Source organism: Salvelinus namaycush, chromosome 11, assembly GCF_016432855.1.
Source record: "Salvelinus namaycush isolate Seneca chromosome 11, SaNama_1.0, whole genome shotgun sequence".
Taxonomy (NCBI): Eukaryota; Metazoa; Chordata; class Actinopteri; order Salmoniformes; family Salmonidae; genus Salvelinus; species Salvelinus namaycush.
The window spans coordinates 22,043,486-22,057,980 of NC_052317.1; the positions used below are offsets into that span (position 1 = coordinate 22,043,486).

At 41.1% G+C, this 14,495-nt stretch overlaps 1 protein-coding gene across 2 annotated transcripts in view; it reads right to left on the bottom strand.

Moving 5' to 3' along the window:
• Positions 1 to 72: 72 nt before the first annotated feature.
• LOC120055910 (high affinity cAMP-specific 3',5'-cyclic phosphodiesterase 7A-like) overlaps positions 73 to 14,495 on the bottom strand; it is a 55,989-nt gene continuing 41,566 nt past the window's right edge. For both annotated transcript variants that reach the window (XM_039003956.1, XM_039003955.1), the window contains exons 10-13: positions 2,740 to 2,884; positions 2,412 to 2,508; positions 2,202 to 2,282; positions 73 to 1,889 (exon numbers count right to left, since the gene is read on the bottom strand). In XM_039003956.1, the coding sequence (XP_038859884.1) occupies positions 1,663 to 1,889; positions 2,202 to 2,282; positions 2,412 to 2,508; positions 2,740 to 2,884 (550 nt within the window). In that variant the 3' untranslated portion in view covers positions 73 to 1,662. The remainder of the gene's footprint in view (positions 1,890 to 2,201; positions 2,283 to 2,411; positions 2,509 to 2,739; positions 2,885 to 14,495) is intronic.

Sequence of the window (14,495 nt, forward strand, 5' to 3'; positions counted from 1 at the left end):
ATAGAACATTATTTGTAGAACTGTAAAGAATGACTGAGACTGCTTAAAAGAGAGGAAAAGAAAGCAAGCACGTGTGACAAGTTGTTTTAATGAAAATGTAACTGCAACTGGCAAGTATCAAAATATCAATTTGGCAAAGCTTTTCACAAAATAGTTTGCCACGCAAGTTTCTAGCCAAAAACGACTTACATTAAAATGGTAAACAGTTATATCAAACAGTCTTTCAGTTACCAGAAAATACATTTGTTTTGCCATAATGAAAAGCACCGGTTTTCATTCAATGTACTGAACGTCCAACCAGAGACACGACCGTGCCTTGTGTATAGAATCAAAAAACAATACCAAAAATAAATTAAATATGGAATGTTTTATGTTGACTGAGTCACTGACCAATCTACTAATGCCTAGTAATTTCCTTCCACATCAGAGGCAAACAGTCGGACAATGCATTGAGAATACATGATCCACCTTATTAAAAAACAACTGGTTTGGTCACTTAGTTTTGTGCATAGCTTAAAGGCATCCGTTGCCAGTCTTAAATGTTGCCTGTTTGCATTCTAGAAAGGGCTTCAACTCTCTAAAATAACATTGTATGTCATGGCGCAGCTCTACCAGAGGCAGACCTCCCAATTTCTCTTAATAAGTAGTCATGCTGTTTATACCTTCAACACACTTAACTCTGGTCATCCGTTACTAATATGGAAGAGTGGTTATTCAAGTGTTGAAAGAATGTTAAGGTCATAGAAATAGAATCTATATTCTATTTCTATGGTTAAGGCCACACGTATGCCCCCTTTCCCCCCTAACAAAACATCAGACTATGGTTAAATCCCCAACACCATACAGGTAAAGAAATTGATTTCATACCACATCCAATATACTTTTTTTCACACAATTAGTCTCTGAGCTGACTGAGTCTTGGGTCATAAGACATGTTATAGTTCACAGTGCAAGTAGCAACAAACGGACCAAAACAGTCGTTTCAGGGCATTTGGTGTGTTGATCTGCAATCAGATGTTTGTTCAGTATGTACAGGACAACTATTTCATGTGAGTGGTTATTCACATACAGTATGTACTATTTTTTTTACAGAACCAATGTTTAATTTGTAAAATACAACACAAAGTAGATGCTTGTAAAGAGGCAGCAGTGAAGTGGGCTCTTCACATTATTTATTGTACGAGGAAGTATTACTAAGTCTGAAATAGAGAAACCCACAGAAGCTTGTCTCAATCACTCAACATGAACCTCTCTCTGAATACAAGGTTTCCTCACTTTAAAAACATTAAAACAAATTGTTTGCAGATGGCACTTTAATCAGAAGGGTCTTTTTAAAATAATTCCCTTCAGGTCTCTATTCAAAGGGTGGCATGTCAAATTAGTGATGTCAGAGCAGAACTACAGTAAAAATAAATAAAATATGAAATAAAAAACGAAATACAGCAGAAGCAACATGAGGTATCTATGTATTGCTCTATGTTGTTAAAGTAAAGGGTAAAAATGCAATAAATTAAGTTAAATTATGTGAAAAACAAAAACAGTGGTTAACCTAGATGGGGAGCATGTGGCTGAGGTGCTGTGGTGCAGGGAGTGATGGGTAATGTAGTTTTTGTCCGGTGAGGAAATTCTCTTCGCTTCCTGACACTTCACTCTCTTGGCGAGTCATGACCGTTTACTTCCCTGAGGTAATTCTTTGGAGTTTGAGTCCTTGACAGCAGAAGTCCTCTGTTCTTTTGAGGCCCTACTAGTGCTAGCCTCCTGCTTGTCCCTACCCTCCTTCCAGCCTTGCTTGTTCAGGCTCAGGTGGCCCATCATGGTCTGGGACAGCCGTGTGTCAGAGAAGCGTGACCATTCCACAAACAGAGGCTCCACCACGTACGTCATAAAGCCTGCAGGGGAAGGAGACATCTCTCATTCAGAGCAAGTTCTGACTAATAAATCACACAATGCTGCTAAAGTCAGGATAAGAAAACCCCAACCACAAGCAAATGTACAAATATTAAGTAGGACACATTTTAAATCATTACAAGTACAGTAAATAGCCTTGTCCGAGCCAGAATGGCCCAGAGGGCAGGAGGATCTATTGTTTCTGTAGCGTGAGGCAGCTTGACGTACACACCCTGGACAGGACACCAAATCATAATAAAATCTAAATTAATCATATGCTTATAGCGGACTTAGATTAAGAGGGGTAACTTTACCAATCTGTATATTGGCAACTGAGTTGGATTGCCTGTCACAGAGTGGGGTTACTTCAAGATGATGTTTCCTCTCAATGTCACCTGATGAAAAGAAGGATTGGTTAATACTCATTATATAAACCATACTGTCACACATGGGTGCAATCTTAATAAACACCTGGATTAATATTAAAGGGGATTAGCCCAGTACAGGGTTTCATGATATAGTACCTTGGTGGAAGAACTCCTCTGTCACTTTCTCGCTCCACAGTTTGCTGAGTTTCCACGGTCGGCAGGGGTTGCAGATGTCCGCACACTTCAGAGCTATCTTTACAGGGTCAATGGGGAAAACAAAGCGGAGACTCAGGAAAAGGACAACATATCGCTCAGTCTGTCTCGCTCTCTCCCTTTCCTCCATCAGCCTCAACCGCATGGACAATTCACTTTTAGCAACACTTCATTGCCTCTGAGATGATCTCTTAATGCCACAACAGTGGAAAAGGGCGATGGATAATACAGTTATTAATGCTCTTTTTGTTATTTGGTACACATTGCTCACCTGAAGGATAAAGTGTCGATGTCCTCCATTAGTGAGGCAGAGATCTCTCTTGTCCAAGTGTGTCCTGAACTCTGACAGATAGTTATTCTGCCTGCTGATGTCCGTGGCCAGAATCAGAGATCCAAGCCGCTCCTCCATGTTCAATCTTAATGACAACAGCATCCAATCAATATTCATTAGCACATACTAATGAAGCAGAGTCATTTTCATAAACATAAAGGTAAAGCCTTTTTTTTACTGCAATTTTCCAATGGCAATGGGTGATTACACTGAAGTCTGAAGATACATTTAAATTAGCTAAATCGGGGGACTCCATAGTTAGTATTTCATAAACTAAATGTCTTAGTGGATGTAGATGTAGTTAAATATAGACTATATCTGACAGCCAACAAGGGTTATGCCTAATGAATGGATGAAATTATACTTTGGAAAGAACCCTAGCTCTTCACTAATATAGCTCACTAGATAAAATACATTTAATAAAGTTAAAGAAAACATTATGAAAAACTCCAAGGGCTTAAACCTATTCATATTTTTCTACCAAGTTGTGGCAAATGAACTGCTGCAAGAAGTACCGAACACAACAATAAGTCTATGCTAGCAGTAATCACATGGATCTGATAAAACAAAAATCAACCAAATTACATAAAGATCCTAATCCAATGAAAATGATTTCATGGCATGCAACAAAACAATTCAGAGTCACAGAGGATGTCCTGTCATTCTCTGTCTCCAATAACAAAACAAAAACATCTCTCCTACAGGTGCAATATATACAGTGCTTTCGGAAGGTATTCAGACCCATTGACTTTTTACACATTTTGTTACGTTACAGCCTTATTCTAAAATGTATTAAATGAAATAAAAATCCTCAGAAATCTACACACAATACCACATAATGACATAGCGAAAACAGATTTTTAGAAATGTTTCCAAATGTATTAAAAATAAAAACAGAAATACCTTTTACATAAGTATTCAGACCCTTTGCTATGACACTCAAAATTGAGCTCAGATGTATCATGTTTCCATTGATCATCCTTGAGATGTTTCTACAACTTGATTGGAGTTCACCTGTGGTAAATTCATTCGATTAGAAATACTTTGGAAAGGCACACAGCTGTCTAGATACGGTCCCACAGTTGACAGTGCATGTCAGAGGAAAAACCAAGCCATGAGGTCGAAAGAATTGTCCGTAGACCTCAGATACAGGACTGTGGGTCCCCAAGAACGAAGTGGCCTCCATCATTCTTAAATGGAAGAAGTTCGGAAACACCAAGACTCTTCCTAGAGCTGGCCGCACAGCCAAACTGAGCAATCGGGGGAGAAGGGCCTTGGTCAGGGAGGTGACCAAGAACCTGATGGTCACTCTGACAGAGCTCTAGAGTTCCTCTGTGGAGATGGGAGAATATTCTAGAAGGACAACCATCTCTGCAGCACTCCACCAATCAGGCCTTTATGGTAGAGTGACCAGATTGAAGCCACTCCTCAGTAAAAAGCACATGACAGCCTGCTTGGAGTTTGCCAAAAGGCACCTAAAGACTCTCAGACCATGATAAACAATATTCTCTGGTCTGATGAAACCAAGATTGAACTCTTTGGCTTGAATTACCAAGCGTCACGTCTGGAGGAAACCTGGCACCATCCCTATGGTGAAGCATGGTGGTGTCAGCATCATGCTGTGGGGATGTTTTTCAGCAGCAGGGACTGGGAGACTAGTCAGGATCGAGGGAAAGATGAACGGAGCAAAGTACAGAGAGATCATTGATGAAAACCTGCTCCAGAGAGCTCAGGACCTCAGATTGGAGCAAAGGTCCACCTTCCAACAGGACAACAACCCTAAGCACACAGCCAAGACATTGCAGGAGTGGCTTCGGGACAAGTCTCGGAATGTCCTTGAGTTGCCCAGCCAGAGCCCGGACTTGAACACGACCGAACATCTCTGGAGAGACCTGAAAATTGCTGTGCAGCAACGTTCCCCATTTAACCTGACAAACATTGAGAGGATCTCCAGAGAAGAATGGGACAAATTCCCAAATAAATCAAATGCAATTTTATTGGTCACGTACACATACAGTACCAGTCAAAAGTTTGGACACACCTACTCATTCAATGATTTTTCTTTATTTTTACTGTTTTCTACATTGTAGAATAATAGTGAAGACATCAAAACTATGAAATAACACAAAAAAGTATTCAACAAATCAAAATATATTTTATATTTTAAACTCTTCAAAGTAGCCTCCCTTTGCCTGGATGACAGGTCCATTGCTCGTGTTTCTTGGCACAAGCAAGTCTTTTTATTGGTGTCCTTTAGTAGTGGTTTCTTTGCAGAAATTCGACCATGAAGGCCTGATTCAAGCGGCCTCCTCTGAACAGTTGATGTTGAGATGTGTCTGTTACTTGAAATAATGAGATAGGGTGCATGCCAGGCAGCAGGCTGTTAGCCAGCCTGTCAGCTTAGCGGAGTCTGCCACTAGCACAGTCAGTGTAGTCAGCTCAGCTATCCCCATTGAGACCGTGGCTGTGCCTCTATTTAGGTGGGGCAAAACTAAACATGGCGGTGTTCGCCTTAGCAATCTCACTGGAATAAAGACCCCCTCCATTCCTGTCATTATTGAAAGAGATTGTGATATCTCACATCTCAAAATAGGGCTACTTAATGTCAGATCCTTCACTTCCAAGGCAGTTATAGTCAATGAACCAATCACTGATCATAATCTTGATGTGATTGGCCTGACTGAAACATGGCTTAACTTCTTTGGGCTGCAAGCCCGAAGCCGGGCACAATATGACAACAGCCACTTCAAGTGCAGGGCGCGAAATTCAAAATATATTTTTTAGAAATATTTAACTTTCACACATTAACAAGTCCAATACAGCAAATGAAAGATAAACATCTTGTGAATCCAGCCAACATGTCCGATTTTTAAAATGTTTTACAGCGAAAACACCACGTATGTTAGCTCACCACCAAATACAAAAAAGGACAGACATTTTTCACAGCACAGGTAGCATGCACAAAACCAACCTAACTAACCAAGAACCAACCAAACTAACCAAGAAACAACTTCATCAGATGACAGTCTTATAACATGTTATTCAATAAATCTGTTTTGTTCGAAAAATTTGCATATTTGAGGTATAAATCAGTTTTACATTGCAGCTACCATCACAGCTACCGTCAGAAATAGCACCGAAGCAGCCAGAGTAATTACAGACACCAACGTCAAATACCTAAATACTCATCATAAAACAAAAATACATGGTGTACAGCAAATGAAAGACAGGCATCTTGTGATTCCAGCCAATATTTCCGATTTCTTAAGTGTTTTACAGCGAAAACACAATATAGCATTATATTAGCTTACCACAATAGCCAGAAACACAAGCCATTTACCAGCAGCAAAAGTTAGCGATCGTAACAAACCAGCAAAAGATATATAATTTTTGACTAACCTTGATAAGCTTCATCAGATGACAGTCCTATAACATCAGGTTATACATACACTTATGTTTTGTTTGAAAATGTGCATATTTAGAGCTGAAATCAGTGGTTATACATTGTGCTAACGTAGCATCTTTTTCCCACAACGTCCGGATATTTTTCTGACACTCACATATTCTGACCAAATAACTATTCATAAACATTACTAAAAAATACATGTTGTATAGGAAATGATAGATACACTAGTTCTTAATGCAATCGCCGTGTTAGAATTCTAAAAATAACTTCATTACGACATGCAGTTTACGTTATGGCGAGAGCGTGCCCAAAATCTGGGCGCAAACTACTAGTTCACATGTTCGACAGATATATGAAATAGCATCATAAAATGGGTCCTACTTTTGATGATCTTCCATCAGAATGTTGTACAAGGGGTCCTTTGTCCAGAACAATCGTTGTTTGGATTTAGAATGTCCTCTTCTCCAGTCAATTAGCACGGAAAGCTAGCAAAGTGGCGCGAAGCTCTCCTTCCTGAACATACGCAGACAAAGCAACACGCCTAACGTCGCGAAAAAATTTCAATAATCTAATAAAACTATATTGAAAAAACATACTTTACGATGATATTGTCACATGTATCAAATAAAATCAAAGCCGGAGATATTAGTCGTCTATAACGACAGCTTTACAGAAGGCAATACCAGGTCACTTCTCGCGCGTTCCAGAAAACAGGAAATTGGGGTCACGTCATGCCAAGAGCTTTTATTCGACCTCAGATCATGTTATACACTCCATTTCTTCTCTCACTGCCTGTTGACATCTAGTGGAAGGCGTATGAAGTGCATGTATACTAATAAATATCAAGCACATTTATAGGCAGGGCCTAGAACAGAGCATCGATTTCAGATTTTCCACTTCCTGTCAGGAAGTTTGCTGAAAAATGAGTTCTGTTTTACTCACAGATATAATTCAAACGGTTTTAGAAACTAGAGAGTGTTTTCTATCCAATAGTAATAATAATATGCATATTGTACGAGCAAGAATTGAGTACGAGGCCGTTTGAAATGGGCACCTTTTATCCAGGCTACTCAATACTGCCCCTGCAGCCCAAAGAGGTTAAGCCTGATGAGTTTACTGTGTTAAATGAGGCCTCTCCTCCTGGTTATACTAGTGACCATATCCCCGCGCATCCCGCAAAGGCGGAGATGTTGCTAACATTTACGATAGCAAATTTCAATTTACAAAAAAAAAACGACTGCATTTTCGTCTTTTGAACTTCTAGTCATGAAATCTATGCAGCCTACTCAATCACTTTTTATAGCTACTGTTTACAGGCCTCCTGGGTCGTATACAGCGTTCCTCACTGAGTTCCCTGAATTCCTATCGGATCTTGTAGTCATGGCAGATAATATTCACATGTATGTTGACTTTAATATTCACATGGAAAAGTCCACAGACCCATCAACGACTCAGTGGGTTTTGTTCAACATGTCTCCGACCTACTCACCTGCCACAGCCATACCTAGTTTTGTCCCGTTGAATAAATATTGTGGATCTTAATGTTTTTCCTCATAATCCTGGACTATCGGACCACCATTCTATTACGTTTGCAATCGCAACAAATAATCTGCTCAGACCCCAACCAATCAAAGGCCGTGCTATAAATTCTCGGACAACCCAAAAGATTCCTAGATGCCCTTCCAGACTCCCTCCACCTACCCAAGGACGTTTAACCTTGCATAATACCCTAGATGCAGTCTCACCCCTAAAAACATTTGTCATAAGAAACTAGCTCCATGGTATACAGAAAATACCCGAGCCCTGAAGCAAGGTTCCAGAAAATTGGAACGGAAATGGAGCGACACCAAACTGGAAGTCTTCCGACTAGCTTGGAAGGACAGTACCGTCCAGTATCGAAGAGCCCTCACTGCTGCTCGATCATCCTATTTTTCCAACTTAATTGAGAAAAATAAGAACAATCCTAAATGTATTTTTGATACTGTCGCAAAGCTAACTAAAAAGCAGCATTCCCCAAGAGAGGATGGCTTTCACTTCAGCAGTGATAAATTAATTTACTAATTTGAAGAAAAGATCATGATCATTAGAAGGCAAATTACGGACTCCTCTTTAAATCTACATATTTCTCCAAAGCTCAGTTGTCCTGAGTCTGCACAACACTGCCAGGACCCAGGATCAAGGGAGACACTCAAGTTTTTTAATACTACATCTCTTGACACATTGATGAAAATACAGTTGAAGTCAGAAATTTACATATACCTTAGCCAAATACATTTAAAAACTCAGTTTTTCACAATTCCTGATATTTAATCCTAGTAAAAAGTCCCTGTTTTAGGATCACCACTTCATTTTAAGAATGTGAAATTTCAAAATAATAGTTTAGAGAATTATTTATTTCAGCTTTTATTTATTTCATCACATTCCCAGTGGGTCAGAAGTTTACATACACTCAATTAGTATTTGGTAGCATTGCCTTTAAATTGTTTAACTTGGGTCAAACGTTTTGGGTAGCCTTCCACAAGCTTCCTACAATAAGTTGGGTGAATTTTGGCCCATTCCTCCTGACAGAGCTGGTGTAACTGAGTCAGGTTTGTAGGCCTCCTTGCTCACACAAGCTTTTTCAGTTCTGCCCACTCAATCCTTTCTATAGGCTTGAGGTCAGGGCTTTGTGATGGCCACTCCAATACCTTGACTTTGTTGTCCTTAAGCCATTTTGCCACAACTTTGGAAGTATGCTTGGGGTCATTGTCCATTTGGAAGACCCATTTGCGACCAAGCATTAACTTCCTGACTGATATCTTGAGATGTTGCTTCAATATAATAATTTTGCATCCTCATGATGCCATCTATTTTTTGAAGTGCACCAGACCCTCCTGCAGCAAAGCACCCCCACAACATGATGCTGCCACCCCCGTGCTTCACGGTTGGGATGGTGTTCTTCGGCTTGCAAGCCTCAAGAATTTATTAATGACTCCAACCTAAGTGTATGTAAACTTCCGACTTCAACTGTATTTACACCCAGTGTGTCTTCGTAATCTCTGTTGGAATCGTCAGTCCTTCTGTTGGAGAGTTCATCCGAGCGTCTCTCTCTCTGCTTCCCTGAAGTCTTCAGTACCATTCAGAAATGTTCTCATAGAATAGATGTTTCGGCGGTTGTCGGTCTTTGCATCCCAGGTTGACATAATTTCTAGCTGCAGAATAGTAATTAGTATCTAAGACTTGCTCTTATTCTGTCGGGATTGATAGTCTCAGAGTTGAACCATTTCCACCCGTGTAGCCAATGCTCCACGTGGTATGGTTAGGAATTCAACAACCATTGTAACCTTAGCGGACACTGAGGTTTTTGTGGTCTCTACTCAAACCTTTGCCCCCTCAGCTGACCGAGGTACGCGTGGTCTGAACTCAACCTTTGTCCATCGAGGTACGCGTGGTCTAAAGAGGATTTCCTCAGGAGGGGTTTTTATTCATAACAGTAGAAAAGGGCAGTTCCATGATGCCAGATCATGTCTGTGCTCACGGGGGCGGGCCAATGACTTAGTTAAACTTGAAAGGGAATACAATTCTTTCATTGAAGGTTTAACATCACCTTACATCATTTCACAAATAGTTTTGTCTTTACTCATTCATTTTATACAAGAATTAGATGCAAACCCAAAAATTGAGAAATATACATATTCGGAGATATAGTCATGTGTGTTTCCTGTCCTCTCTGAGGTCACCAAATGAAACACACTCATCATACCCATCCCTTAAGTGTCCACGGACCATTCCCATCTTCACAAGTGGACATTTTGTATCAAATCCTCATTTTGGGGATTTAGTAGTTCGCCATGTGAAATCCTTTGTTCTCTCTATGTGTCTCTTTCTGCATGGCCAAGAGGAGAGAGTCTCCTCCAGGAATTTACGACCTGATATAACATAACCTGGGTGTATGGGAGAGAGAGGGGGAAGCTACTAGCTATACCCAAAAAGTGCCACGTCATGACAATTGATTGACTTGAACTGCAAATTCTGAGGCTGGTAACACTAATGAACTTATCCTCTGCAGCAGAGGTAACTCTGGGTCTTCCTTTCCTATGGCAGTCCTCATGAGAGCCAATTTCATCATAGCGCTTGATGGTTTTGTGACTGCACTTGAAGAAACTTTCAAAGTTCTTGAAATGTTCCGTATTGACTAAACGCCATGTCTTAACTTCTTATGGCTTGGGGGCGCTATTTTCACGTCCAGATAAAAAGTGTGCCCAAAGTAAACTGCCTACTACTGGGATTTTTTTTTTGAGGTCAATCTGTTTTCCATTGGTTTTTTAAGTCAAGGCCGTTTTAATAGAAATATGCTTGCAGTTCCTATAGCTTCCACTAGATGTCAACAGTCTTTAGAAATTGGTTGATGTTTTTCTTTAGAGAAATGAAGAAGTAGTCCTGTTATTTTCCTGTGTCACTCCAGGTGCACTCTAATGATTTGGTGCGCACGACCTGGAACATGCTTTCTTTGTTTTCGTCTGGTATTGAACACAGTTTATCCCATCTTAAATTTGATCGATTATTTACGTTAAAAAATACCTAAAGATGTATTACGAAAGTTGTTTGAAATGTTTGGACAAAGATTACAGGTAACTTATGAGAGATTTTGTAGTCATGTAGCGTGAGTTGGAACCGGTGTTTTTCTGGATCAAACGCGCCAAATAAATGGACATTTTGGATATATAACGACAGAATTAATCAAACAAAAGGACCATTTGTGATGTTTATGGGACATATTGGAGTTCCAACAGATGAAGCTCGTCAAAGGTAAGGCATGAATTATATCTTTATTTCTGAGTTTTGTGTCGCACCTGGCGGGTTGAATTATGATTGTCTGTCTTTGTTTGATGGGGTGCTGTCCTCAGAAAATAGCACGGTTTACTTTCGCCGTAAAGCCTTTTTGAAATCTGACACTGCCTCTGGATTAACAACAAGTGTAGCTTTAATTTGGTGTATTGCATGTGTGCTTTCATGAAAGTTTAATATTTATAGTAATTTAATTTGAATTTGGCGCTCTGACAATTCACCGGATGTTGTCAAATCGATTTGTCTTTTACCAAATAATGCGATATTCTGTATACCACCCCTACCTCGTCACAACACAACTGATTTGCTCAAACGCATTAAGGAAAGAAATTCCACAAATTATCTTTTAACAAGGCACACCTGTTAATTGAAATGCATTCCAGGTGACTACCTCATGAAGCTGGTTGAGAGAATGCCAAGAGTGTGCAAAGCTGTCATCAAGGTAAAGGGTGGTTACTTTGAAGAATCTCAAATATAAAATATATTTTGATTTGTTTAACACTTTTTTGGTTACTACATGATTCCATATGTGTTATTTCATAGTTTTGATGTCTTCACTATTATTCTACAATGTAGAAAATAGTAAAAATAAAGAAAAACCCTTGAATGAGTAGGTGTGTCCAAACTTTTGTTTGGTACTGTATTTAGCAGATGTAATTGCGAGTGTAGAGAAATTCTTGGGTTCCTAGCTCCAACAGTGCAGTAGTGTCTAACAATTCACAACAATACACACAAATCTAAAAGTAAATTAATGGAATTGAAGAAATATATAAATATTAGGATGAGCCGTGTCGGAGTGGCATTGGACTAAAATACAGTAGAATATAATACAATATATACATATGAGTTGAGTAAAGCAGTATGTAAACATTATTAAAGTGACTAGTGTTCCATTATTAAAATGGCCAGTGATTCCATGTCTATGTATATAGGGCAGCAGCTTCAAAGGTGCAGGGTTGAGTAACCGGGTGGTAGCCGGCTTGTGATGGCTATTTAACAGTCCGATGGCCTTGAGATAGAAGCTGTTTTTCAGTCTCTCGATCCAAGCTTTGACGCACCTGTACTGACCTCGCCTTCTGGATGATAAGAGGGTGGACAGGCTGTGGCTCGAGCGGTTGATGTCCTTGATGATCTTTTTGGCCTTCCTGTGACTTCGGGTGCTGTAGGTGTCCTGGAAGGCAGGCAGTGTGCCCCCGGTGAGGCGTTGGGCTGACCGCACCACCCTCTGGAAAGCCCTGCAGGTTGCTGGCGATGCATTTGCAGTTGCCATTCCAGGCGATGATACAGCCCGACAGGATGCTCTCAATTGTGCATCTGTAAAAGTTTGTGAGGGTTTTAGGTGACAAGCCAAATTTCTTCAGCCTCTTGAGGTTGAAGAGGGGCTGTTGCGCCTTCTTCAACAAACTGTCTGTATGGGTGGACCATTTCAGATTGTTAGCGATGTGTACGCTGAGGAACTTCTCCCCTTCGGTGCCGTCGATGTGGATAGGGGCGTGTTCCCTCTGCTGTTTCCTGAAGTTCACCATCAGCTCCTTTGTTTTGTTGATGTTGAGAGAAAGGTTATTTTCCTGGCACCACTCTGTCAGAGCCTTCACCTCCTCCCTGTAGGCTGTCTCGTCATTGTTGGTAATCAGGCCTACTACTGTTGTGTCGTCTGCAAACTTGATTATTGATTTGGAGGCGTGCATGGCCACGCTGTCATGGGTGAACAGGGACTACAGGAGGGGGCTGAGCACTCGTCCTTGTGGGGCGCCAGTGTTGAGGATCAGCAAAGTGGAGGTGTTGTTTCCTACCTTCACTGCCTGGGGGCGGCCCGTCAGGAAGTCCAAGACCCAGTTACACGGGGCGGGGTTCAGGCCCAGGGCCCCAAACTTTAAGATTGGCTTGGAGGGTACTATGGGTCTAGAGTGTCAGGTAAGGTAGAGGTGATATGATCCTTAACTAGCCTCTCAACCCACTTCATGATGACAGAAGTGAGTGTTACAGGGCAATAGTCATTTAGTTCAGTTACCTTTGCTTTCTTGGGTACAGGAACAGTGGTTGACATCTTGAAGCAAGTGGGGACAGCAGACTGGGATAGGGAGAGATTGAATATATCTGTAAACACTCCAACCAGCTGGTCTGTGCATGCTCTGAGGACGCAGCTAAGGATGGGCCAACAGCCTTGTGAGGGTTAACGCTTAAATGTCTTACTCACATCGGCAATGGAGAACGAGAGCCCACAGTCCTGGGAGTGGGCTGCGTCGGTGGCACTGTGTTATCCTCAGGGTGAAAAAGAGCATGACATCTATGTCCGTGACGTGGCTGGTTTCCCCTTTGTAATCCGTGATTGTCTGTAGACCCTACTACATACGTCTCGTGTCTGAGCCGTTGAATTGCGACTCTACTTTGTCTCTGTATTGACGTTTTGCCTGATTGATTGCCTTACAGAGGGAATAACTACACTGTTTGTATTCAATCATATTCCCAGTCACCTTGCCATGGTTAAATGTGGTGGTTCACACTTTCAGTTTTGCACGAATGCTGCCATCTATCCATGATTTCTGGTTCGGGTAGGTTTTCATAGTCACATTGGGAACATCCCCATACACTTCCTGATGAACTCAGTCACCTTGTCTATGTATAAGTCAATGTTATTCTCAGAGGCTACCCATAACATATCTTGCGTGAACAAAATGCATTCTGATTGATCAGACCAGTGTTAAATAGACCCTAGCACGAGTACTTCCTGTTTGAGTGTCTGCCTATAGAGCAAAATGGAGTCGTGATCTGATTTTCCGAAGGGAGGGCGGGGGAGGGCCTTGTAGGCATCTCGAAAGGGGGAGTAGCAGTGGTCGAGTATTTTTTCAGAGCAGGTACTACAGTCAATGTGTTGATAAAACTTCGGTAGGGCTTTCCTCAAATTTGCTTTGTTAAAATCCCCAGCTACAATAAATGCGGCCTCAGGATATGTGGTTTCCAGTTTGCATAAAATCCAGTGTAGTTCCTTGAGGGCCATCGTGGTATCGGCTTGAGGGAAAATATACACGGCTGTGACTATAACCAAAGAGAATTCTCTTGGGAGGTAATACGGTCGGCATTTGATTGTGAGGTACTCTAGGTCAGGTGAACTAAAGGACTTGAGTTTCTGTATGTTATCACAATCACACCATGAGTAGTTAATCATGATACATACAGACACCCTGGCCTTTCTTCTTCCCGGAGAGTTCTTTATTCCTGTCTGCGCGATGTACTGAGAACCCAGCTGGCTATATGGACGGGGACAGTATGCCCTGAGAGAGCCATGATTCCATTAAACAGAGTATGTTACAGTCCCTGATGTCTCCCTGGAAGGAGATCCTCGCCCTGAGCTCATCTACTTTATTGTTCAGAGACTGAACATTAGCAAGTAATATACTCGGAAGCGGTGGATGGTGTGCACGCCTCCTGAGTCTGACTAGAAGTCCACTCCAAATACCTCTTC